The sequence below is a fragment of the Lepidochelys kempii genome, chromosome 7, assembly GCF_965140285.1.
Source record: "Lepidochelys kempii isolate rLepKem1 chromosome 7, rLepKem1.hap1, whole genome shotgun sequence".
In the NCBI taxonomy this organism is placed as follows: domain Eukaryota; kingdom Metazoa; phylum Chordata; order Testudines; family Cheloniidae; genus Lepidochelys; species Lepidochelys kempii.
This window is the reverse complement of record NC_136386.1, coordinates 92,927,470-92,951,524: the sequence shown is the minus strand read 5'-3', so window position 1 is coordinate 92,951,524 and position 24,055 is coordinate 92,927,470. Positions and strand designations below refer to the sequence as shown.

General features: G+C 42.3%; 1 protein-coding gene across 1 annotated transcript in view; it reads left to right on the top strand.

Moving 5' to 3' along the window:
- The window catches only part of PLCE1 (phospholipase C epsilon 1), a 291,024-nt gene that overhangs the window by 215,644 nt on the left and 51,325 nt on the right, over nt 1-24,055 (top strand). The window contains exons 6-12 of the mRNA XM_073353850.2: nt 2,041-2,249; nt 7,186-7,861; nt 9,783-9,965; nt 10,768-10,885; nt 17,332-17,485; nt 23,295-23,417; nt 23,516-23,652. Coding sequence (XP_073209951.2) covers nt 2,041-2,249; nt 7,186-7,861; nt 9,783-9,965; nt 10,768-10,885; nt 17,332-17,485; nt 23,295-23,417; nt 23,516-23,652 — 1,600 coding nt within the window. The remainder of the gene's footprint in view (nt 1-2,040; nt 2,250-7,185; nt 7,862-9,782; nt 9,966-10,767; nt 10,886-17,331; nt 17,486-23,294; nt 23,418-23,515; nt 23,653-24,055) is intronic.

The following is a 24,055-nucleotide window of genomic DNA, read 5'->3' as shown; positions in this document are numbered from 1 at the left end:
AGCAGGTTTGAAGAGATGATTGAGAACCATGTCAAAACCACTCTACAGCTCACTTTCAGATATCACTTCTCCGCCTTTACTAGACACTTTCCTCCAACAATGGAATCAGGGCCCTTTTTTACATCTTCCCACCAATCCTAGCAATCACCAGCGTGGTTGCCAAAATTAGACAAAATTGGACCTGATTCATCTTGGTAGTTAGCTCCCTACTGGCCAAAATAGTTCTTGCTGGCAGACTTTCTACAACACCAATCTGACTTCCAGACCACCCAGATCTATTGTACAAGAGATAAGTCAAGTACTCCATCTGAACCCAAAGTTGCTGATGCTGAAGGCCTGGATATTGGCTGGCTGATCATCATGGAAAAGGACTGCTCCTTGCATAATCAGGAGATTCTGGCATCAGGCAGGAAACTATCCATAAGGAAAACTTACTCTTCTAAATGGAAAAGGTTCTTGATGTGGGCAGCCCAACATGGCCTGGACCCAATGCAGGTCCCAATACTGAAGATTTTGGTCTACTTGCTGCAATTAAAACATTCTGGAATTTTACTTCAATTAAGATCCATTTGGTGGCAATTTCAGCATATCATCCACCAATTCAGTCTCTTTCAATCTTCTCTCATCTGTTGGTATACAGATTCCTTAAGTGCCTTATGCATGCTCACTCATTGGTTAGAGATCCTCCATGGGGCTTCAGTGTCGTCCTTCATAGGCTTATGGAGTCCCCCTTTGAGTCCCTTTCCAACATCTATCCAACATCTTGCTCTCCAAAACAGTATTCCTGGCTGCCATCACTTCAGCCAGAAGAGTCAGTGAGATCCAGCAACTCATGGCAGAGCCTCTGTCTACCTGGTTTCATAGAGACAAAGTGGTCCTGAGACCTTATGCAAAATTCCTTCCAATGGTGGTTTTAGAAATGCATTTGAATCGATCAGTGAACTAACTTGTGTTCTTCCCATAGCCATGTTCCAGGCAAGAGGAGAAGAAACTCCATACCTTGGTTTATCCAGGGTTCTTTGAAACTATATTGACAGGCTCAAACCTTTCAGACTGTCCCCACGACTATATGAGACTATACCTGACCACTCTAAAGGGCAAACCATTTTATCCCTAAAATTTCAAAATGTATCACACTGTGCTACCAGATGGCTGATGTTCCTCTCCCACTGACAATTTAGGGACCATTCTACCAGAGCTCAAGTGGCATCGTCAGCATGGTTCTGCAATGTGTCACATTTGTCAAGCATTATGCACTGGACTTATTGCAAAGTTTGGGAGAGCTGTACTCCCATTTGTCTTCGACAGTTGCAGCTGATTCTCCGCATGGCCGCCATCCTGAAGAGGCTACTACTTGACAGTCACCTGCAGTGGTGGCTTACACATACGTGAAGAACAAAAAACAGTTACCCTACAGTAAAAGTAATTCCTTGAGATGATGTTAGCAGTGTGAATCCCATGACCTGCCCTCTGCTCCATCCACAATTTCAGTCTTCAGCTAACACAAGCTTCAAATTGCAAGGGAACTGAGAGAGGGTCAGTTCCTGGACCCTTTATCCTCTTCCATGTGAGCACAAGAAGGCACAGGGCACATACATGGTCCTAATGGACATTGCTATTAAAAAAAAATCCAATCTCACACACGTGTGGTGCAGCCGTATCTACAGGGGGATCCACGCTGACTACATCTTGAAAATCTTACATCTTACGGTCATTGTAAGGTAAATAACTGTTCTTTCCATTTTTATATTTTTTTCCTTTCAAATCATCCCTCAAGTGTAGAGATTAAAGCTGAGATTTTCAAAAAGTCTAAAGGAATTAATATTATTTATTTATTTGTTTATAGTATTCTAATGCCTAGAATTCCTAGTAATAGACCAGAATTAGGTGTTCAACTCCCACTGAAAGTCAATGGGGTTGATCTGTGCCTCATACACCAAGGCCCCTTTGAAAATCTCAAGTTAAACTCTATTTCTGTCAGTTTACTTAACTATGTATTATTCTAACTGTTCATTGTATTAACTATTTGGGGTTTTTTAGTTTGTTTCAGATTACAACGGGCAAGATAATTTCTTGCAACGAGTAGGCCAAGATGGTTTAAATAATACAGAAAAAGAATCAACAGCAAACAGTATCTTTCAAACCATTCGGAGTTGTAATCGCAGTTTGGAATCTGAAGAAGTTGAAGACAATTTTAGTGAAGGAGGCAATTCAAGAAAAAACTCTTTGAAGGATAGAAACCGTTACCAGTAGGTTTTACATTGCATAGTTTACTGTGCTATTTTTCTATGTGTTTCAAGATTTTTCATGTTTAATTTGCTGTTGTCTGAGTCTCAATTATGGTAACAACATGAAACTTTAATATAAGCATCCTTGAATTTTGCCCCTTCCAATTTCAGCTCTTTTCCCAGAGTTACGCTTGATATCAGGATGCTCAGAGGCTTGGAATCTCTCAATAGTTTTATCGTCTATTGTGATGTAATTATTTCCAGGCAAATCGCTTTTATTTTGTCTAGAGAGCTTTAGAAACCCACAGTTACATTATGATTTTGATCAGTTGTGCCAGGAATAGCACCATGGCATCTCTGTTATCAAAGCTCAGAACCTTATATCCTGTGGGTTGAAACAGCATTCTGCCCTAGTTAATATAAAGGTTATTTATTATTGTTGGTAAAGCCTGCTACTTTTTAAGGATATGTTCATTTGAGGTTCATAATTACCTCAGGAAGAATCCATGAAAGCTATTAACCAAATTTTCACACTGGATCAGTCCAGTTATTTAGCACTGGTGTTTCTTTTATTATGACACCTGGGAAAGCTTGGTGTTAGCAACCTCAGATTCCCAGTTCCCACTTGTACAGTGAGAGGTCCAGTAGTAGATCAGTATCATACCAGCATACCGTACAGTATTGGTCATGTGGGAATAGTGATAAGTCCAAAGCCTGCTAAATCATTTAATCTTCCAAAGTGTTGTTTTGTTTTCTAGTTGTCTTTCTTATTGAATTTAAAGAGGAAAACATTTTACAGGGGAATGAAATTGGTGTTATGTATCTAGCTTCCAATTTGAGATAAGTCTCCCACAGTGCATTTCTAATTAACCACATCTATATAGCATAGAAACAGCAGAAAAATGCAGTTAGGTGAGATGGTGGTTCTATGTCTATCACAGTCTTTCCCAAGGACAAGTGTATTACTGTTATAAAGAAAGGAACTTTTGTTTTTACTAAGAGCTTTAGTCTAGTCTAATAAATTTAAAATATCACAGTAGCAGATAGTTAACAGGAAGCATGCTCCCTACCTCTGTAGATAAAGAACCACATGATAGAGAGTAAAATACCCACATGTTTAGAGGTATCCAAACTGGTTCAGCCACCTATATATAAAGTCCAGTAAGTGAGCATCTGAGAAGGAACTACCAGCTTCCTGCATTTATTTCATTTACATGCAATTGTAAATTTCATTTTAAAGAAATAATCTTTGTTTCCTGAAATAATGTTTTCTAATAGAATTATTAACATCTGGCTTTAGTTCCTTCTGAGCACCGAAGCAGCAGCTGATGCCAAGAAAGGCTGTCCTACTTCACTGTCCATTTACATCATCCCTTGATTGCGGAAGAGTGCTGTAGAAAGCCCATAGTCTTTAGAATTTCCTACAACTTAAGTGCTTCCTTCCAGAAATTATTTTCTTAACTAACATCAGACATTTTAAAACTAGTATTTAATTCACAGCTCAGATTTAAAAGAAACTTGGGAAAACAACATTTCACTTATTGAAGCAAAGTAAAATGCTTCTAGTAATGATAAATGGGAAGGTAACTTCTCCTGTAAATGTTTAATCATTGCTTTGGAGTATATGTTTTATATCTATATACATACATGAAATTAAATGAATTCATCCTCCTTTGAGCAGTACCAGTCTGTCCTGTCTGCTTTCTTAAAGAGTTCATCCCTCTGTAGTCAGGCCCTCTTGGCTGCCAGCCGTCAGTGCTTGAAGTCTCCTTTCCCTTCCCACTGTCCTGTTTTCTCCTTCTTGTGCACACTGAGAACTCTGGGAGGGACGGGAGCTTGCAGCAAAGGAGGATGAGGCAATACTATTTTGCTCTCTTTTTGTGTAGAGGCTGGAAAAGCAGGATTGTTTTAAAATATTGTGCACTGTGGACAGCTTTTCCAGTGAGATGGGAGTAGTATTTTGCACGTAGTATGTGAGGTCATTAACTTATGCTCTTTTGTATATGTTAATATTTGATTTCTTAGTAAAGTTAAAAAGTATTTTTATTATAGTTATTTATTTAAACTAAAGACTGTTTAGTAGTAGAAATCTTGATTTTTGTAGGGTGATATATGAAACTGTAATATTTTGATGTTTGGGGGAAATATCACATAATTTGCTTCAGTGTCATAGTTCAAAGTGAAAATGAAGATCTTACCTTAATTGATTTTTCCTGAATTACATATAGAACTGAGGCTATGAGTCCATAAAAATAGATAACTTAGCTTGAGCTGAAGAATATAAGGGGCATCTAACAAAGTCAGGGAATATGTTTATCAATATTCCCACTCTTGCCTGTTGATAGGATATTTAGCACTCTGTGATCAGTGCATTGGCTATTCACCAGGAATTTCCTGACATGCCAAGTATATGTCAATGATTCATTTTTATTAGGGCTTTCTCTTTTCAGGGATAAAGCAAGTTGGGTAGGAAGACAGAAAATTGCCAACGCAAGTACAATTATTTGTCATCTCCTTCATATCTCACTCCCCTGACAGAGAGGATAGAGTTATTTTTCTAATTTAAAATGCTTATATATTTCAAATTATTTCAAACTTGTGACACTTAAATATTGTCAAAATTAAGGTAGACCAGAATAAATTGAGATAGAAGCTCCCCCTAATTTTCCTGTGATTTAATGTTTTCATACACAACAGTATATAAGAGTGGGAATCTATAAAATATGGGTGTCATTGAAGAAGGGGAAATTACATGGTCTACTTGTAATTTGATGTCCTTGAAAGTGATATGGCTGTGAGAGTCACATTCACCTATCCATTCCAAAGGAAGAACTAGAATTGCATTTTGATTCGTTAGAAATTTTGATTGTGGGTGGAAAAGTACATAGAAGCTTGCCTATAGTATATGTATCAGGGGGTAGATGAGTTAGTCTGTATCCACAAAAACATCTGAAGAAGTGGGTTTTTTTTACCCACAAAAGCTTATGCCCAAATAAATCTGTTAGTCTTTAAGGTGCCACTGGACTCCTTCTTATATGTACTTTTTCAAGGTTTGTTAATCAACTAACTTACGCCGACGTTCGAAATTTTGCCACATAATCCTTTTAATGATTGATCCCACTTTGGAGAGACAAGCCATATTATATGTGTCTGAACCAACATCTTTAAAGCACAGTAATTTCTCTTTAGAATAAGTGTGAAAATCCACACAGTTTTCTTTTTTATATATTGCATCCCTTGCTATTTCCTTCATAAAACGACAGTCTGTTCTAACATTTCCTTTTATCTGTTTCCTTCATTCCTAATGCATCTCAGTACAACACACGCAAAGAAAGCCTCTGAGTCAAACCGAGTTCTGTAAGTTTGTTCTCAGCACTTCCTAAACTATATTGCTTGTGCTAGCTACTGCCAGAAATTAATTGTGCATTTTTTGTGTGGCTGCTTCAGATGGCACAAACAAGAGTATGCCATCCCTGTCTATCCTGGGCCGCTCTTTGCAAATCCTCTCTGTTGTTAAATCCTGTCAATATTTTCTAGGATATTTGTAGGGTTGGCTGCTTTTTTCCATTTGAAAAAGTTATTCTTGTGTGGTCATGACAAATACTTTAATGTTTAGATATGGGGTGAGATGCATTGAAGTCAACAGCAATGTATACTAGCTGAGGATCTGTCCTATGGTTGTTCTTTTTTACATTCAATACGGCAGTACATGTGTGTTTCAATTTAGCAGAAGAAGCTCTTGTAGGGAGGAGATTTTGGATAAGTGAATTCTGTTCTCATAAACCATATTTGTTAATTTAGATTTTTCTGCTTCATAACTGCTGTTTCTCAGAACAGTAAAGGTATTCACTATATTTGGATTGGTAGCTACAAACGTTGTGATTGATAATTATATGTTACTTATATAATATTTTACATGTTCAAAATAGAAATATTCACTAATTAATTCTCACAACACTTTTCTGAGCAAGGTATGTGTTGTTGTCGTCACTATTTTATAGATGATAACATTAAGGGTATGTCTATGCTGTGGGGGAGGGGGATGATTCCCATCTCATGTATGCATACTCATGCTAGCTGTCATTGAGTTAGCATGCTAAAAATAGTGATGCAGCCACGGTGGCACGCATAGCAGCGAGTAGTGGCATGGGCTAGTCGTGCTGAGTACAAACCCTCCAGAACCCTATGGTACTTGGAATGGCTTGCCCCCCCTGCCTGTGCCACCTCAGCTTTGCTACTATTTTCAGTGTGCTAGCTTGATGGGAGCTAGTGTAAGTATGTCTGAGTGAGCTGGAAATCACACCTCTAGCTCCTAAATGTAGATGTAGCCTAAGACAGAGAGAGTAAGTAACTTGCTCAAGGCCACAGAATGGATCTCTGAAAAGTAGAAATATAGTAAAGGAATTAGCCTTCAATCCACTAGGCTGTGCTGCCAGTGTCCACAAAAGAGATTTGGACATACTGCAACCAAAGCTATTGTATGGATTGGATTTAAAAGCTGGAATCACTTTGTTTTTAGATCCCCTGTGAAAGTGATTCATTACTAAGAACTTTTTAAATGTGCATTTATATTTTTGTATATGTGATGTTTGGGAGGGAAACCTGAAAAAATTGTCATCATACATTTTTTCTCTGTCTCTAATACAGTGATATCAATCCTAACAATATCTGTTAATTAATTAGTTTGTCCAAAATTACAATAGTATAAAGGTACATTCTATATACTATATAATACAATACTGTCAAAGTCTTTAAGCATAGATATCCTTGTACCTCTAAACAGTATGATGTTAATCTTCTGCTGAATTTAAACTATAATAGAACAGGTTTTAAAGATAGTATTGTAGCTAAACATGCACAGAGTAAATGAAAACATGTGTATCAGATGTTCCACTATGTATACAGTATATATACAAATACTGGAAAACATAAGTGTTGTATCTTACTTCACATACAGGTTTATAATTGGAGATCTCTCAGACTCAGAAAGTGACATATCTGAGCAGTCAAAAGAGTGGGACACAAATACAACTGAAGAGCAGCAAAAGGCATACAATCATGGAATAGAACTCATTCCCTGGTATGTGTTATCAATCAGAGCTGATGTCCATCAGTTCATGCTACAAGGGGCAACTGTCATACATTATGACCAGGAGATGCATCTCTCAGCACGCTGTTTTCTTCAGCTTCAACCTGACAATAGTACTTTGACATGGATAAAACCCACTACAGCTTGTCCTGCAAATACTAAAGTAAAACTCGGTGTGCTAGGTAGCAATGCTGACCTTGGTAAATTTCAGTTTCTTGGCAGTACTGGATTGAATGGACTGGTGGAAGGTTTCTTGGATTTGTTTTCAGCAAAGGCTGTGTACATGGGGCACCCTGGCGTTGATATGCACACTGTGTGTGTTCAAAATAAACTTTGTAGTATGTCCCTTGAAGAGAATGGAGTAACACTACTATATGGACTTCAAACTACTGATAATAAGTTACTGCACTTCGTGGCTCCAAAATATACTGCCAAAATGCTGTATGATGGATTGCTGGAATTAACAAAAGCTGTAAGAAAAATGAGGAAATTCCCTGATCAGAGATTGCAGTGGCTACGGAAACAGTATGTCTGCCTTTATCAGGTAAGTTTCAGAGTAGCAGCCGTGTTAGTCTGTATTCGCAAAAAGAAGAGGAGTACTTGTGGCACCTTAGAGACTAACAAATTTATTTGAGCATAAGCTTTTGTGAGCTACAGCTCACTTCATCAGATGCATTCAGTGGAAAATACAGTGGAGAGATTTATATACATAGAGAACATGAAACAATGGGTGTTACCATACACACTGTAATGAGAGTGATCACTTAAGGTGAGATATTACCAGCAAGAGAGCGGGGGTGGGGCGGAGCCTTTTGTAGTGATAATCACGGTGGGCCATTTCCAGCAGTTGACAAGAACGTCTGAGGAATGGTGGGGGGGTGGAATAAACATGGGGAAATAGTTTTACTTTGTGTAATGACCCATCCACTCCCAGTCTCTATTCAAGCCTAAGTTAATTGTATCCAGTTTGCAAATTAATTCCAATTCAGCAGTCTCTCGTTGGAGTCTGTTTTTGAAGTTTTTTTGTTGAAGAATTGCCACTTTTAGGTCTGTAATCGAGTGACCAAAGAGATTGAAGTGTTCTGCAACTGGTTTTTGAATGTTATAATTCTTGACGTTTGATTTGTGTCCATTTATTCTTTTACGTAGAGACTGTCCAGTTTGACCAAAGTACATGGCAGAGGGGCATTGCTGGCACATGATGTGTAAAACTAGTGAATCTGGCCTTTGATATTGCATTTAATCAAAGGCCATCATGTGCCAGCAATGCTCCTCTGCCATGTACATTGATCAAACTGGACAGTCTTTACGTAAAAGAATAAATGGGCACAAATCAGACGTCTTCAATCTCTTTGGTCACTCGATTACAGACCTAAAAGTGGCAATTCTTCAACAAAAAAACTTCAAAAACAAACTCCAACGAGAGACTGCTGAATTGGAATTAATTTGCAAACTGGATACAATTAACTTAGGCTTGAATAGAGACTGGGAGTGGATGGGTCATTACACAAAGTAAAACTATTTCCCCATGTTTATTCCACCCCCCACCGTTCCTCAGATGATCTTGTCAACTGCCGGAAATAGCCCACCTTGATTATCACTACAAAAGGTCCCCCCCCCCACTCTCTTGCTGGTAATATCTCACCTTAAGTGATCACTCTCGTTACTGTGTATGGTAACACCCATTGTTTCATGTTCTCTATGTATATAAATCTCCCCATCTCCCCACTGTATTTTCCACTGTATGCATCTGATGAAGTGACCTGTAGGTCACGAAAGCTTATGTTCAAATAAATTTGTTAGTCTCTAAAGTGCCACAAGTACTCCTTTTCTTTTTATCAGGTAAGGTACATTGTAATCATCTAATGTATAAATAAGTGAGAGTTTCTAAGATACCAACAATATGCATAGTCATATCTGTTTTAGACAGGTTGAGATTAAAGATACAAGACCTGATTCTCCACCGTTACATTAATTTTACACCAGCATAACTCCACTGAAGTCAACAGATTGACACTAGTGTAAAACTAGTGAAATCTGGCCTTTGATATTGCATTTAATCAAAGGCTATTTGATACATTAAAATCAAGTATTAAACAGATCTTTTATATTAAGCAGATCTTAATAGATCATAAAATAAAAAGTGAAACTGGTATGCTAATTGAGCCTTTGAAGTTCGCATTTGATTAAACAGGAAGCAATGCCCATAACTACACAGGGGCTCAAATCTTGAGCAGTGGGAGGTGGGATTAAAAAAAAACAAAACAAAAAGCAAAACGTTTTGCCAATAATAACAACAAAACAAATAGCAGTACTTTTACTATAAGTAAAACTTGCCTTGCTTTTGATGTTCAGTCTTTCACTGCTTAATAGTGGGCATCTTCACTACTATTTCAGAAAATGTTTGAGTCCTTCTGCAATACTGTACCTAGTCCTTTTTTTTGTAATACCGAGAATTTTTGTAGGAGGATGGCAGATTTGAAGGTCCAACTTTGGCTCAGGCTGTTGAACTGTTTGGAGGTAGACGCTGGAGTGCAAGGAACACAAGCACAGGGGCCCTGACCAGAAGCACTGAGAAACCCAGTGTGCAGAGAAACAACACTCTGGGAATAAGCACAGCCAAGAAAAAGAAGAAAGTACTCATGAGGGTAGAATATTTTGTTATGTACTAATCCTGTGATCTAGCCAATTTAAGCTATTTATAATATAGTTTTTGTATAACTAACCATGTATTCGGAACCAGAGAAAAGATCAGTAAATAATAATACAGTTGTTATAGCTTTGAAACTATGTTAATTGCAATGGCAGTTCCCTGGCTTATTATTTATTTGGGAGAGGCTTATTTTTCCTCATACCCAGGGAGGCCCAGGATTTTGGGGGACAGCATGTAGAACAATGGGGTGCAGACTGATTGAGACCTTTATATAGTACCTCCCCTCTGAGCTGTTCCAGTAGTTGGAAATCAGCTGAGCACAGGAGTTGCCCAGGCTACATGTTCTTTTTCCTAGACATACATCCTTTTCACAAGTGGCCAAGAGAGGGATCATGTAGGAACTGGTATGATGGCTCTACGCTACCCAAAGGTTCCTTTAGTCAGGGGGATTCCTCAAGGGGCCAGATGCACCTCCTCTAGGACTGTTTTATGCCATTGGCTTAGCGCAAAGCCAACCAGAGCACTCCAGAAAATCAAGGCCATTGTCTTGTTATGTGTGATGTCACACTGAGGTGACAGCCAAAGTTCCCACACTCCTTTGTGTAACTTCCATGAGATTTAAATGACCTCTTTTCTATCTAGAGTGATGGTGGCAACTATCAGCATTTACAGCAGGATTCTTTAGTGTTTAATGTAGAATAGCTGATTCATGTCCAGTTTTTGTCATTCACAAAAAGAATATAGGGTAAAATAAATAACATTTTAAAGATGATTATGACAATGTTCACTGTTTCCAGGGTGAAAGTGGAGATGCTACTGATGATGAGATGGCAACTCGTAAGACAAAAAGTTATAAAGAATATCGTAATAGAAGTGGTTCGGATCCTCAAGACATTGATGAACACGAAGAATCAGGTAGATATAATAGTCCAGTAGTTAGATCCCTTTTAGTGCTTTGTTCTGAATAATTTTGATACAGCTAATGATGGGTGAAATGTTACAATGGACAAAAGTTTCAATAGGCTTTATTCTATACAAAAATAGTAATAGTTATTTGTTTATTAATAGGAAGTTACAGCTCTGACACACACATCTGTGGTGTGATAGTGTTGTCAGGATGGTATTTTCTGCAAATGCTGTAAACTTTTTACATTAATTTGTACTGTTCTTCTTTGAGTGCTTGCTCATGTCGATTCCATTCTAGGTGTGTGCATGCCCATATGCGCAGTCGTCGGATATTTTTGCCTTAGCGGTATCCATAGGGTTGGCTGTGGCGCCCTCTTGAGTAACGTGCTCATGCATCGGTGCTGCAGGCCTACACCCTCTCCATTCCTTGTTACCGCCTGTGATGGCTAGTCGGAGCACCTTTCCCTTGCCTAGCAAGGGTTAGCGGACCTTTCTCCTCAGACTTCGAGCCTTAGAGCCTTGTAAAAAGTTTGTTTACAGTAGTTAGTTAGTAAGTAGTTGTTAAGTAGTATAGTTAGAGAGAGAGTGTCCCAGCGGGGACTTCACCCCAGGCAGGGCATGCTCCGGTCTCCAGGTTTTAAGCCCTGCTCTGTCTGCAACAGGCCTATGCCTGTTAGTGACCCCCATAGCAGCTGCCCAAAGTGCTTGAGGAAATCACATGTGAAGGACAAGTGTCACATCTGTAAGAACTTTCATCCCAGAACTCAGAAGGAGCAAGACATCCATTTGAGGGCCCTCCTCATGGAGGCTGTTCTCCGCCTGGCTTCCGAGCCTTTCTGGATGGACTCTACCCCTAGCACTTTGGCCTCGGGGTGTAGCTCACCCCCGGCACCAGGCTTTGCCTGACACCACTCCCCATTGCCAGTGCCAAGAAGAAGTCAAAGAAATGCAATTCCCCAGCACCAAGCAAGAAGGGCCAAGGGGCATCGGGCAAAGGACCCAGTTCGGGCCACCAGCTCACACCAGAGCCACGTCGGAATTCCTCCCTGATAGAGTACCCTAGCCCCACAAGGGATCCGCCACTGACTCCTAGGAGTGGTAGGGGACTCAAACTCGTGACAGGGCCGACGCCTCCCCAGGTTCTCCTGGCACCTAGAGAGCAAAGGCCACTACCAGTGCTGCCAGCACTGTGTGCATCACAGGACACGGCAAGGGTTCCCTACAAGAGCAAGCCAGCCATAAAGACCCCCCCAAGAGGGCAAGCGAATGCTGCCAGTCTCCAGAGCCAAGACAACGCTTTCCGTCTCCACGCCCCAGGTCTCCATCTTCTGCAGGACGCCCTAGATTGCTGGCACTGGGATCACAGTCTCTGCCCTCTCAACATGGGTCACCCAGAGGGAGCTATCAGTCACCATATCACCGGCATTAATCATCTTCCTGACTGCTGTCTCCTCTGCACAGATCCCCATTTCTTAGACTGTGGAAGAGTCTGCAATGCGATACTGATCCCCTTGCCCCCGGCACCGATCCAGCTACTCAAGACACCGGGCTTCTGTGGCAATAGTTAGCTGTCAGACTCAAGCTTTGACAGCCGCTCCGTGGTCCCTGGAAGGTGATTCCCCTGGCACAGAAAGGGAATTAATTTCTTCACCGAGGCAACACCGGCATGACTGGGCACGTGAGGCTACATTGACCTCTGCAATGCCATCTTGGCAGCAAGGCCAGTGGCCAGCACAATGGCCCTACTGGAGTTTGTGGGACATGCCTGTGATGCCAATGCCTCCTTCACTCCATTTTTCAGCCACTGCCTCGGAGCAGCAACCAACAGCACCAGCAGCACCAAGCTCAGTGAGCGAGGTGCACTCAGAGGCTGGGGTAGAGGAGCAAGTGCTCACCCCGAAACCCTCTTCCTCCATGGGGGATAATGCCCCAGGGCCTCCCCAAGTGACCCAGTCATCATTCTCGTCCCCAGATGAGGTGGTAACGGTGCCCTCTCATGCCAGCACACCAGATGATTTTAAAGAACACCAGGACCTGCTTCGTAGATGGCCACAAACTTCGGCTTGGAGGTGGAGGAGGTGGCTGAACAGGAGGACACTCTGTTTAATGTACTCTCAGCATCTACCCCCGCCCGTATCGCACTACCAGTAAATGATAGGGTCTTAAAAATAGCCAAAGACCTCTGGCAAACTCCATCTCCTATCCCTATCACCTCAAAGAAGGCAGAGAAAAAAAATTTCGTCCCAGCCAAGGGTTTTGAATATTTGTATACCCACCCGCCTCCGGGCTCATTGGTCATCTCTGCAGCCAGCGAGAAGGACAGATGGGGCAAACCAGTTCGACCCCCAGAAATAAGGAGGTCAAGAGGCTGGACCTTTTTGGAAGGAAGGTTGATTCAGCCGCCAGCCTTCAGTTCCGGGGGGGGCTAACCACCAGGCTCTCTTGGGGAGGTACAACTTAAACTTATGGAACTTCCTCTGTAAGTTTGAGGAATCCCTGCCCCAGAACTCAGCCCAGGAATTTGGGGCCCTGATGGAGGAGGGTACGGCAGTGGCTAGGTGTTCCCTCCAGATGGCTGGGACACAGCCAATTCGGTAGCTCGGGTGGTCACATCGGCGGTGGTCATGAGGCACAGCTCCTGGCTTCAGACCGCTGGGCTGTTCTCAGAAATGCAGGCCTTGATCCAAGATCTTCCCTTCGATGGGAATGGTATTTTTGCGGAGCAGACCAACGCGAGGCTACACCGTCTGAAGGACACTTGGGCCACCCTTCACTCGCTCAGTCTGCATATGTTGCAGTTGGCAAGGAAGCCGTTCTGGCCACTCCCGCCACCAAGGCCTTGGCAACCTCAACAAGGTCCTGCAAGGAGAAGGGATAGAGACATGAATTTTAGTCATTGCTGCCCTCCTTCCTCCTGCTCACCTGCACAACCCAGCCCAGGAAAGCATGACGGGGGCCAGAAGCTCTCATTTTGAGGGTGCACTCGAGAGCGATGCCCCAGTCTACTCTCCGGATCCTCCTCGTTCTTTCCTCAACAGTCTTTGTCCCTACCATTCGGTCTGGTCGTGTGTCACCTCGGACCGTTGAGTGCTAGAGATTGTATTTCAGGGCTACATCCTGCAATTTTCACCACCCCCCATCCTTCCCCGTCCCTCTTCAGGGACCCTTCTCACAAGCAACTCCTTGTTCAAGAGGTCGAAAACCTCATGCAGCTGAGGGCAGTAGAAGGGCCCCTCGGACATGAGATGAAAAGGGTTCTACTACCGATATTTCATAATCCCAAAAGCAAAAGGTGGCCTGGGACCCATTCTGGACCTGCGGAGCCTCAACAAGTCTCTCAGGAAGTTGAAGTTTTGCATGGTCTCCCTGGCTTCCATCATCCCCTCCCTGGATCCAGGATACTGGTACGCTGCCCTCAATCTGAAGGATGCTTATTTCCATATCTCCATCTTCCAAGGTCATAGATGATTCCTCCATTTTATAGTGGGTGGGTACCATTTCCAGTTCATGGCACTGCCTTTGGTCTTTCATCTGCCCCAGGGTATTCACAAAACGTATGATACCAGTGACAACTTACCTGAGGTGTTGAGAAGTTCAGGTCTACCTGTATCTCGATGATTGGCCATCAAGGACAGATCTCGGGAGCAGGTGCAGATGAGTCTCGATCTGGTATGTTCCATCTGCCGCGACCTGGACCTGTTGATAACAAAAAGAAATAGAACTCAAGGCCGGTGCAATGGATAGAGTTCGTTGGGGCGGTTCTCAACTCCACATGAGCCAGAGCCTTCCTTCCAGAAGCATGTTGTCAGGCCATGTCAGACCTGCTCTCCCTTGTGAAAAACTACCTGCTCACCATTGCTCGCAACTGCCTGCGATTGTTAGGCCACATGGCTGCTTGTATGCATGTGGTCCGGCATGCCTGGCTCCATCTCCACCCACTGCAAGTGTGGTTGGCATTAGTCTACATCCCCAACCGGAATGATCTAGACTGCGTAGTCAGGGTGCCAGTTCATATCTGGTCGTTCCTGGATTGGTGGTTGAGGGAGTTCCCTTTGCGGCCCCAGCCCCATCACTGTCCCTGGTTTCCAATGCCTCAGACCTGGGCTGGAGAGCCCACCTGGGTGAGCTGAGCATGCAAGGCCACTGGTTGTGAAATGATCTGGCCCTCCACATAAATGACAGGGAGCTCAAAGTGGTTCCTCTGGCCTGCCAGGCTTTCCTGCCCCACCTGAAAGGCAAGGTGGTACAGGTCCTGACGGACAATACCGCTGCGATGTCATACATTTCTTTGTGCAGCATGCTATCCATCTTGTATGTTCCACCTGTCACACTCTGCCCGAGGCCAGGAACATGTTAGCAGATCGCCACAGCAGAATCTTCTCATCTCATCACAAGTCATCACTCCATCCAGAGGCAGAATAATCTTCCACTGGTGGGGGAGTCTCTAGGTAGACTTGTTCGTGTCCGTAGGATTGGGAAATGCCATGTGTTCTGTCCAAGCTGGGGAATGGGCAGGGACTCCCTGTCAGATACCTTTTTGCTCCCATGGTTGGAGGCTCTGATGTATGCCTTTCCACCAGTCCCATTAATCCACAGAGTCCTCATGAAGATCAAACAGGACAGGGTGAAGATGATCCTGATAGCCTCTGTGTGGCCTCGACAGCACTGGTTCGGCACGCTACTGGACCTTTCGGCGGCCACCCTGCTACAGCTGCCTCTCTGGCAGGACCTGCTGTCCCAGAACCATGGCAGTCTTCGGCACCCAAACTTGGCGGTGCTGCACCTGGCAGCATGGCTACCGCATGGTGAAATGCAGAAGAACGGGAATGCTTGGCCCATGTCCAACAGGTCTTGTTAGAAGCAGAAAGCCCTCCACCAGAGGGACCTACCTGGCCAAGTGGAAAAAGTTCACATGCTGGACCTTGGACCGCAGTATCTGGGCCGAGCAGGCCCCCCTGCAGGCAATCCTGGACTATCTTCTGCACCTCAAGCTCTAGGGATTGTCCCTATCATCAATCAAAGTCCACTTGGCCGCTATTTTGGCCTTCCACCTTCCATTCCAAGGCAGGTCAGTCTTTGCTCACGGCGTGATGGTCTGGTTTTTGAAAGGTCTGGAGCGTCTCTACCTGCACATCTGGGATCCTGTTCCTCCCTGGGACCTGAATCTCACGCTGTCGCAGCTCATGGGTCCCCCTTCGAGCCTCTGGCTTCCTGCTCTACTTCTCTCCTGGAAGGTTTCGTTCCTGGTTGCGATAACATTTTCCCACCAGGTCTCTGAGATCAGGGTGCTTACTTTGGAGCTGCTGTATACAGTGTTCTACAAGGACAAGGTCCAGCTGCGGCCGCATCCAGCGTTCCTGCCCAAGGCAGTTTTACAGTTTCATACCGGACAGGACATATACTTACCTGTCTTCTTTCTGAAGCCTCATAAATCAGAAGAGCGCAAATTGCATGCCCTGGACGTCAGGAGGGTGCTTGCCTTCTACATTGTCAGGACTAAGCCGTTTCGCAAGTCAGTGCAGTTATTCGTTGTGGTGGCAGATTGGATGAAAGGTCGCCCAGTGTCCGCTTAGAGGATTTCATCCTGGATCACGGCCTGCATCCATTACTGCTGCGAGGTGGTGAAAGTGCCTTCACCGGCAACTGTGACTGCCTACTCAACTAGGGTGCAGGCTTTGTTGGCGGCCTTCCTGGCCCAGGTGCCGATTCAAAATATCTGCAGGGCTGCTTCCTGGTCATCTATCCACATGTTTACAACTCATTTTGTGCTTACCCAGCAAGCCTGAGACGATGCTGGCTTCGGTAGAACAGTGTTGCAAGCTGCATGACCATGAACTCAGAGCCCACATCCATGGATATGGCTTGTGAGCCATCTAGAATGGAATCGATGTAAGCAAGCACTTGAAGAAGAAAAAATGGTTACCTACCTTTCATAACTGTTGTTCTTCCGATGTGTTGCTCATGTCCATTCCATTACCCACCCTCCTGCCCTTCAGTTGGAGTTGCAGGCAAGAAGGAATTGAGAGGATGTAGGGCTGCCAGCACCTAACATACTGATGCGTGAGTGCGGCACTCAATAGGGCGCCAAAGACAAATACCCTACGGATACCGCTAAGGCAAAAATCTCCGACGACTGCACCCATGGGTGCTCACGCACCTAGAATGGACTGGACAAGAGCAACACATCTCGAAGAACAACAGTTACAAAAAGTAGGTAACGGGTTTTTTTCTGTGATTGCTTTTACAATGAATTTTCAATAATAAATACTATAATCATTAACTTTATAGTGCTAACAAGACCTAATATTCATAAAATACTGTTCAAGATATGTTTTTAAGTGATACAAGACAAATTTAGAAACTCTTTGGGGTTTTACTCAGTTTAATTCAGTGATAGTATATGAGTGTTGTGTAGAAAAAATACTAGTGATGCAAAATTTTGTTTTCTTTCATAGATCAGAATATTGCGACTGCCTCTAACACTCTGCCATCTAGAAGAGCTCATTCTCTGACTGCATCTGGATCTCCTAGCTTAGCACCCGGGGCATCTGCACCAATCAGACCAGTCTCCTCTCCTGTAATGTCATCTTCAAGCAAGAGTCAGGCTAGGTAGGGACAAAATCAGTACTTTACTTTTTAAAAATCTAATTATTAACATTATAAGTTATGACTGAAGTGCTCGCCTAGATATACATCAGTATGGAGCTTACCTTTTCCAGCTCTTGGATATCCCAGAGATCATCTGCACAGATTTTGGTCACAGATGCTCCATGTGTGTAACGGTCATTAACTGAAGTATTTCAGCTGTGTAAACTGTATTGCATAGGTGCTTTGCACAAGTTAGTTCAACTTCAAGAAGCATAAACCTGCACTAGGATTTCTGGTGGAAGTTGCTCTGTTTTGCCAGGAAATAACAGGGATATTTTGGGGAACCTTCCCTTTCCCACAGATTTCTCTTCTCTTTTTACTTGAAGTACTTTTCAGTCCTTTATTTACTTTTGACTGTGCAGTGGTAATTCATTATTATTATTTATGATTTATTTTATTATACCATAGGTGTGCATGGCACTTTACCGGCATACAAGATGACAAAGTCCCTGCCGTGGGGACCTTCCAGTCTAAATGAGACAGATAACATAATGAATAGTGTGGGTAGGGACAATAAGGAAGGAGGGAAAGACAACTGTAAACAGCATGAAAAGATCATTGCTGATGGATGGGGGAAGGATAGCTCAGTGGTTTGAGCATTGGCCTGCTAAACCCAGGGTTGTGAGCTCAATCCTTGAGGGGGCCATTTAGGGATCTGGGGCAAAAATTGGGGATTGGTCCTGCTTTGAGCAGGGGGTTGGACTAGATGATCTCCTGAGGTCCCTTCCAGCCCTGATATTCTATATCTGTAGTGCTAAACTGGCTGCTTTTGCCTTGAAAGTCACTTTCTAAGGCTTTTTTGTTCTCTTTACATACAGTGTGCCGTTCCGCACTCCATCATGCAGGACCAATGGATGTATACATCAAGATTTATTTCTACTATATGGCTTTCATGTTATATTTTTCAAAAAGGCTATAACAAATTTAGTTCACAGTACATTGAAAAAGCATCACAAATTGATGCCACAGCAGTTGCTTCCCAATTTTGAAAATCTATGTTATGTTTCATTTCATTTGCCAAAATAATTGATGTTCCCTATATGTAGAGCACCTGGAACTTTGTAATATTTCAGTGTGCTATTCATTTGACACAGGCAAGAAAAATCTGTTGTTGACTGTATTGTAGCATTCCACAATTCCATACACATGCCACAATTCCATACTCATAAATCCTGAGGACCCATAACTCCCACTGATTTTAATGAGAGGTATGGGTACTCAAGTATGTGTTCAACACTTTTCAAGATTTTGGGTGAGATTCTGTGCTGTTCCTCTAAAGCTATGTCTACACAGCAGTGTAAGCCAATGGTTAGTGAGACTCAAGTCAGATGACCCATGTCAGGGAACCGTGGGCTTGAGCATCTATATTGCATTTTAACCCTAAGTTAAGAATTTCCTGACCTATACTCGAATCCAGGGTTCTGGCATTCCCATTCCAGTGCACATATACGAGTCAAAGTAAACACATCCCAAAGTGCTTGCTGCCACCACCCCACATGTTGACACTCTAGCCCTAAGAACATGATGCACTGTGGGAAAATGCTACTGCCCATCCTGTTTCCTAACTGGCGGTACTATTGATGGGACTCAGATGCGCATAATGAGCGAACGAGTACATCAGTTGCATAACTAGCTCCTTCGGTGGCTGTCTAAGTGGAATGACTGCAGTTTGAGAAGAGTTTATACTGAACTACCATCTAATCTGATTCGAGTTGGCTCTCCGCCTCTAGGCTGAGTCACATTGGTGGGGAAATGCCCATGTGCACCTGTTCTCAGGATAATTAAGACGACAGTGTCCAGGGCTGTCAAACTATTAAAATGAAATTTTGCACTTTAAAATTTTTAAAATGGGATGTTCCATGATGGTGTTTTTGTCTGGATTTTTTTTTTTGGCTGTTTATTTTGAAGTTTGACATAAAATGTAGGTTTCAGAGGAAGAATACACACACCCAGCTGCCGGCTGCAGAGCAGTGAAGTGAATCCCCAAGGCTTGGGGTGCAGTGTGCTCCAGTGCAGATCCCTTATCTTTGTATAGGGTCAAATGCTGCAGTCCTGGTTTCAGTCCTGGTCCAGATATAAGTCTTATTTCCTTCAGTTGGACTATTCATGTGAATAAGTCAAACAGGATTTGATCCTGTATATTATCTTTATGGGGTTGAGAACTATCTCCAATAGCTCACTCTCCTTGGCTAAAGAAAACCTTGCATTTCTCTGAATAGTATTCTTACTTTACTTTTTGCTGTCCAGTATTCTTATTAGTTGGCCAGAGTGCTTGGGGGAGGGTTTGTTGGGTTGGAGGGTTGGTTCAAATGTACTAAACAGAAATTTAGCATGGATATAAAAGCTTGGTTGTTTTTGTCAAATAAAGTATCAAAGCCACAGTGGTATGGAAAAGTTATGTAACTGAGTCACTCAGCCCCATTTCTTAGTCTTCCCCCTATCTGCTTCATGAGTGCCAAAATTCTGGCTCTGTGGGGACCATGGCAACTATATTTTAAACCCATAGTTATTAAATTGTCAGACACTCCATGTTTCTTCAGCCCTGGCGAGAACATCCTTCTATCCACTTTATTGTATGCTTTTTCTAGGTTTATAAAAGCCCAGAAGTTATCTAGTTCAAGTTAATATTATTATTTATACTACAACACAAACTACAACTACAAACTTGTAATCTCATCAAAAAGAAATATCTAGTTAGTTTGAGAACCTATATTTTCCATAGCGCATGTTGATTGGCATTAATTTTATTACCCTCTTTTAATTTTTATTCATCAAGACCAATATCAGCCATTCCATAATTTTGCCCAGAATTGATGTCAAGGTGACAGGCCTATATTTATCCAGGTAATCCTGTTTACTCTTTTAAAATATTGGAACAATAGTAATTTTCTTCCAATCCTCTGGAACTTCCCCAGTGTTCCAAGACTTATTGAAAATCATCAGTTACAGTTCAGAGAACGTCTTGGCCAGCTCTTTAAAAAGTCTTGGATTTAAGTTATCTGGAGCAGCTAAGTAAAAAATATCTAACTTTAGTAGCTGCTGTTCAACATCCTCTTGAGTTGGAATGGAAAGCATTTCATCATCTTTATGTGATATCAATACATCATGTAAATTTTTCACAAATACAGAAGAGAAATATTTATAGAACACCTCTGCCTTTTTTAACACTTTTGACCATAGATGTTTCCTTATGTCCTTTTGCTTCTTTTATCAATTTTCTTCAACACCTAACTTCTAATTTGTATTAAGTGCTAGCAACTTCACCTTTTTTCCATTTGTTATATATTGGGGTTTATTATTATTGTATAGCTGTTTTCAAATCCCCTCTGAGCCAGGTTGTTTTTAACCAATGTAGCCTTCTTTATCAATTGTTAGACTCTGGGTTTTAGGCATCTAGTAACATGTTCTTAAACAGTTCTCAATTGTTATTCACATTTTTCTGTTTACATTCTTTCTCACAGCTGATTTGGTTCATAATTGTTTTCAACTTGTGAAATTGGCCTTTTTAAATCTCCAGGTATATTATATATATTATTGGTTTTGATTCTGTTTGGACATAAAATGTAATCAAGTCACCATCACTTACACCTAAGCAACCACTTATTTTTAATATTGTGATCATTCCTCAATTCACACTCAAGAGATTCTACTCTGCTTTCCCTTCCCTTAATCCGTGTGGGTGAAGGAGGGAAGCCTGTGATACCTTGTTCTGCCGTGGTACCCAGGCCTGGATATTTCACGAGCTTGATGCACTTAAATCGGGACACAATAAAGTTAGCTGACTACTGTAAGACTTGGCGCCTGCAGCCAAGCATCATAAAAACAGTCTCCAGTTTGTTCCATCTTCATCACGCCAGCACAACCCGAGACTGAATGTTTATCTGAATGGTCAGAAGGTGAAGCATGAAGTAGAACCAGTCTATCTAGGTGTGACCTTAGACCACACACTGAGTTACCGTACCCACCAGAAGAAGACAGCAGCTAAAGTTAAGACGCGCAACAATCTTCTTAGCAAACTGGCAGGTTCATCATGGGGTGCTTGTGCTCCAACTTCGTGGATGTCAGCTCTTGCCACCTCATATTCAGTGGGGTAGTACTGAGCACCTTTTTGGAGTCGATCGTCACACACCAAACTGGTGGATACACAGTTATATGCCACCATGAGTATCATCTCTGGCACTCTGTGTCTGACTCCACTCTCATGGCTTCCAGTTCTGAGCAATATTGCTCCTCCTCATATCAGGCAAGTTACTGGAGAAAGTACGCGCCAACTGAAGCCTGCCACTGCACAATGACCTTTTTAAACCACCAGCTGCATGTTTTCCGTCACGTCGCCTATTATGGTCTCATCTGCCATGCCAGGATATTAGGGCGGAAACTCTCTGGTGAGAGGAATGGATATCTGTTATAACCCCCAACCAATCCCTCGTCACCAACCCCACAATTTGACCGCCTGGTTTTGACCTGCCCCGTCGCCAGTGGTCCCTGTTGAACAGGTTCTAGATCGGGCAAGGTCTCTGTGTAACACCCACAGACCCCCAGTTGTCGGCAGGCAGAATCGAACCGGGGAGCTCTGGAGCTTAGTGCATGAGCCTCTATTGCATGAGCTAAAAGCCAAACTGCCTGTTAGCTAAGGCTGTAGAGCAAACTCATTAATCTCTCTCTCTAAGTGGTCTCAGTGCCATTAGATGGGACAGAAAACCACACCCAGGAAGTGTGTGGGTTACATCTGCACAGCTAACCAGTATCGCTGGGGCCTTTGTGACAGCCCTTTGTGCAGCTGCGGCGCAACACAGACGATAACGCACATTGTCGATGAATACCTGCTGACTAGGTTCAGTGGTGGCCTAGAAGAACTGCATCATGCCACTGAAGATACCATTGCTTGGCTAGACAACTATGCACACGCTAAATAAATTTGAGGAGGAGGGTGCCCCAAATGGTAATTCTTCCTTACAAGAGATCAAGCCTGAATGAAAAAGTGGGGTAGCCATGGCTTAACTTCTGTGTGCCACTTCTGATATTCCTGGCTGTTCCTTGGGAAGCCCTGGCTGCTTCTGGGGACTAGCTCCATCCCTGTTTCCTCTATTCCATGTGATTGGGGAAATAGAGGGGAGGGCTACAGCCTGTGTCGCCTGCTGGAATCGGCAGGCAGGGGTCCCCCCTACTGAGCACCTCCCTGCCTCACCGATACACCCAGTTGTTGGAGATGTCCAAATGTGTGACACCTTTATTTTCTGCATATAATCCAGAAAGAATCATTTATTTATTATGCTAGCATTATACCTTAAGGAATTCTGTACATTTCCAGCATGTTTCCCATTTTAATTGTCTTGCTGATAAAATACTAAAAGCAAACTTCCTGTGATCTTCATAAACAGCAGGACATATTTCTTTTAGGTTTCATGCTATAGCAATAATAGGATTATTTTGTTAAGTGAAAAAAAAAGAAAACTTGTTGGTTTGTGCCTATTTAAATTAGATTCTTCCATGCATGGAAAGGTTTCAATAGAATTTATTTATTTGCTTTGGCAAAGTTTGCAGTGGTCTTTAAGGGAATGAGTGTATTTCTCCATTGGAAGTACAGAATCAAAATACAAACTCTGATTTTATCCACTAAGAAGTATTGTTTTTGTTTCCTTCTTTCAAATATTGATAATAAATATATGAAAGAAAGCTTAGAATAGACCTCTAGGGCAATGCTGCCTAATATTTCACAATCAGTGGAAGTTAAATATAAGAAAATAACAGCAATCTCATTTTGTTTCAGTACTTGGAGCAGCAGTAGCTGGCATGGCCGAGTCAAAGGAGGATTGAAGGGGTTTCAGAACTTCATGGTTTCCGATAGTAATATGAGTTTTGTTGAATTTGTAGAGCTTTTCAAGTCTTTCAGGTAAAATCTATTTGATTAATCACATTCATCACATCAAAGTTGGTGAAAATCTATTTTAAGAAAAAAAGCACAAAGTTAACATTCTTCCTGTATCCTAGTGTTCGAAGCCGCAAGGATCTTAAAGACCTCTTTGATGTCTATGCTGTACCCTGCAATCGATCAGGTTCTGATTCTACTCCACTTTATACTAATCTGAAAATTGATGAGAACACCAGTGAACTCCAACCTGATTTAGGTTTGTTAAATTTAATTTCAGCAAGAAAATAACACTTTAGAGAACTGAACTATTTTAATTATTGGCATTGTTAAAAAATCCTGTTGAAGTGGGGGGCAGAATCAGGCTTACAATTGACAGTGAGTTGCAACCTTAACTAAAGGGTCACTACCACAGCTCCATAATAACAGTTCATCACATGCCATCCATACACAACTGGTTTAACTAATTTTAAGAAGTTTAACAAATTCAGAAAGTTTTATTTCACATAAGATTTACCAAAAGTGCATTACTCTCTGTGTGTGTGTGTGAGAGAGAGAGAGAGCCAAATCCTGAAGAACTCACTCAGCTCTCAATAAAGAAAGAGTTCCACTGATGTAAATAGGAATCTTGCCTGACTAACTCTTGGCTAAGAATTTCAGGA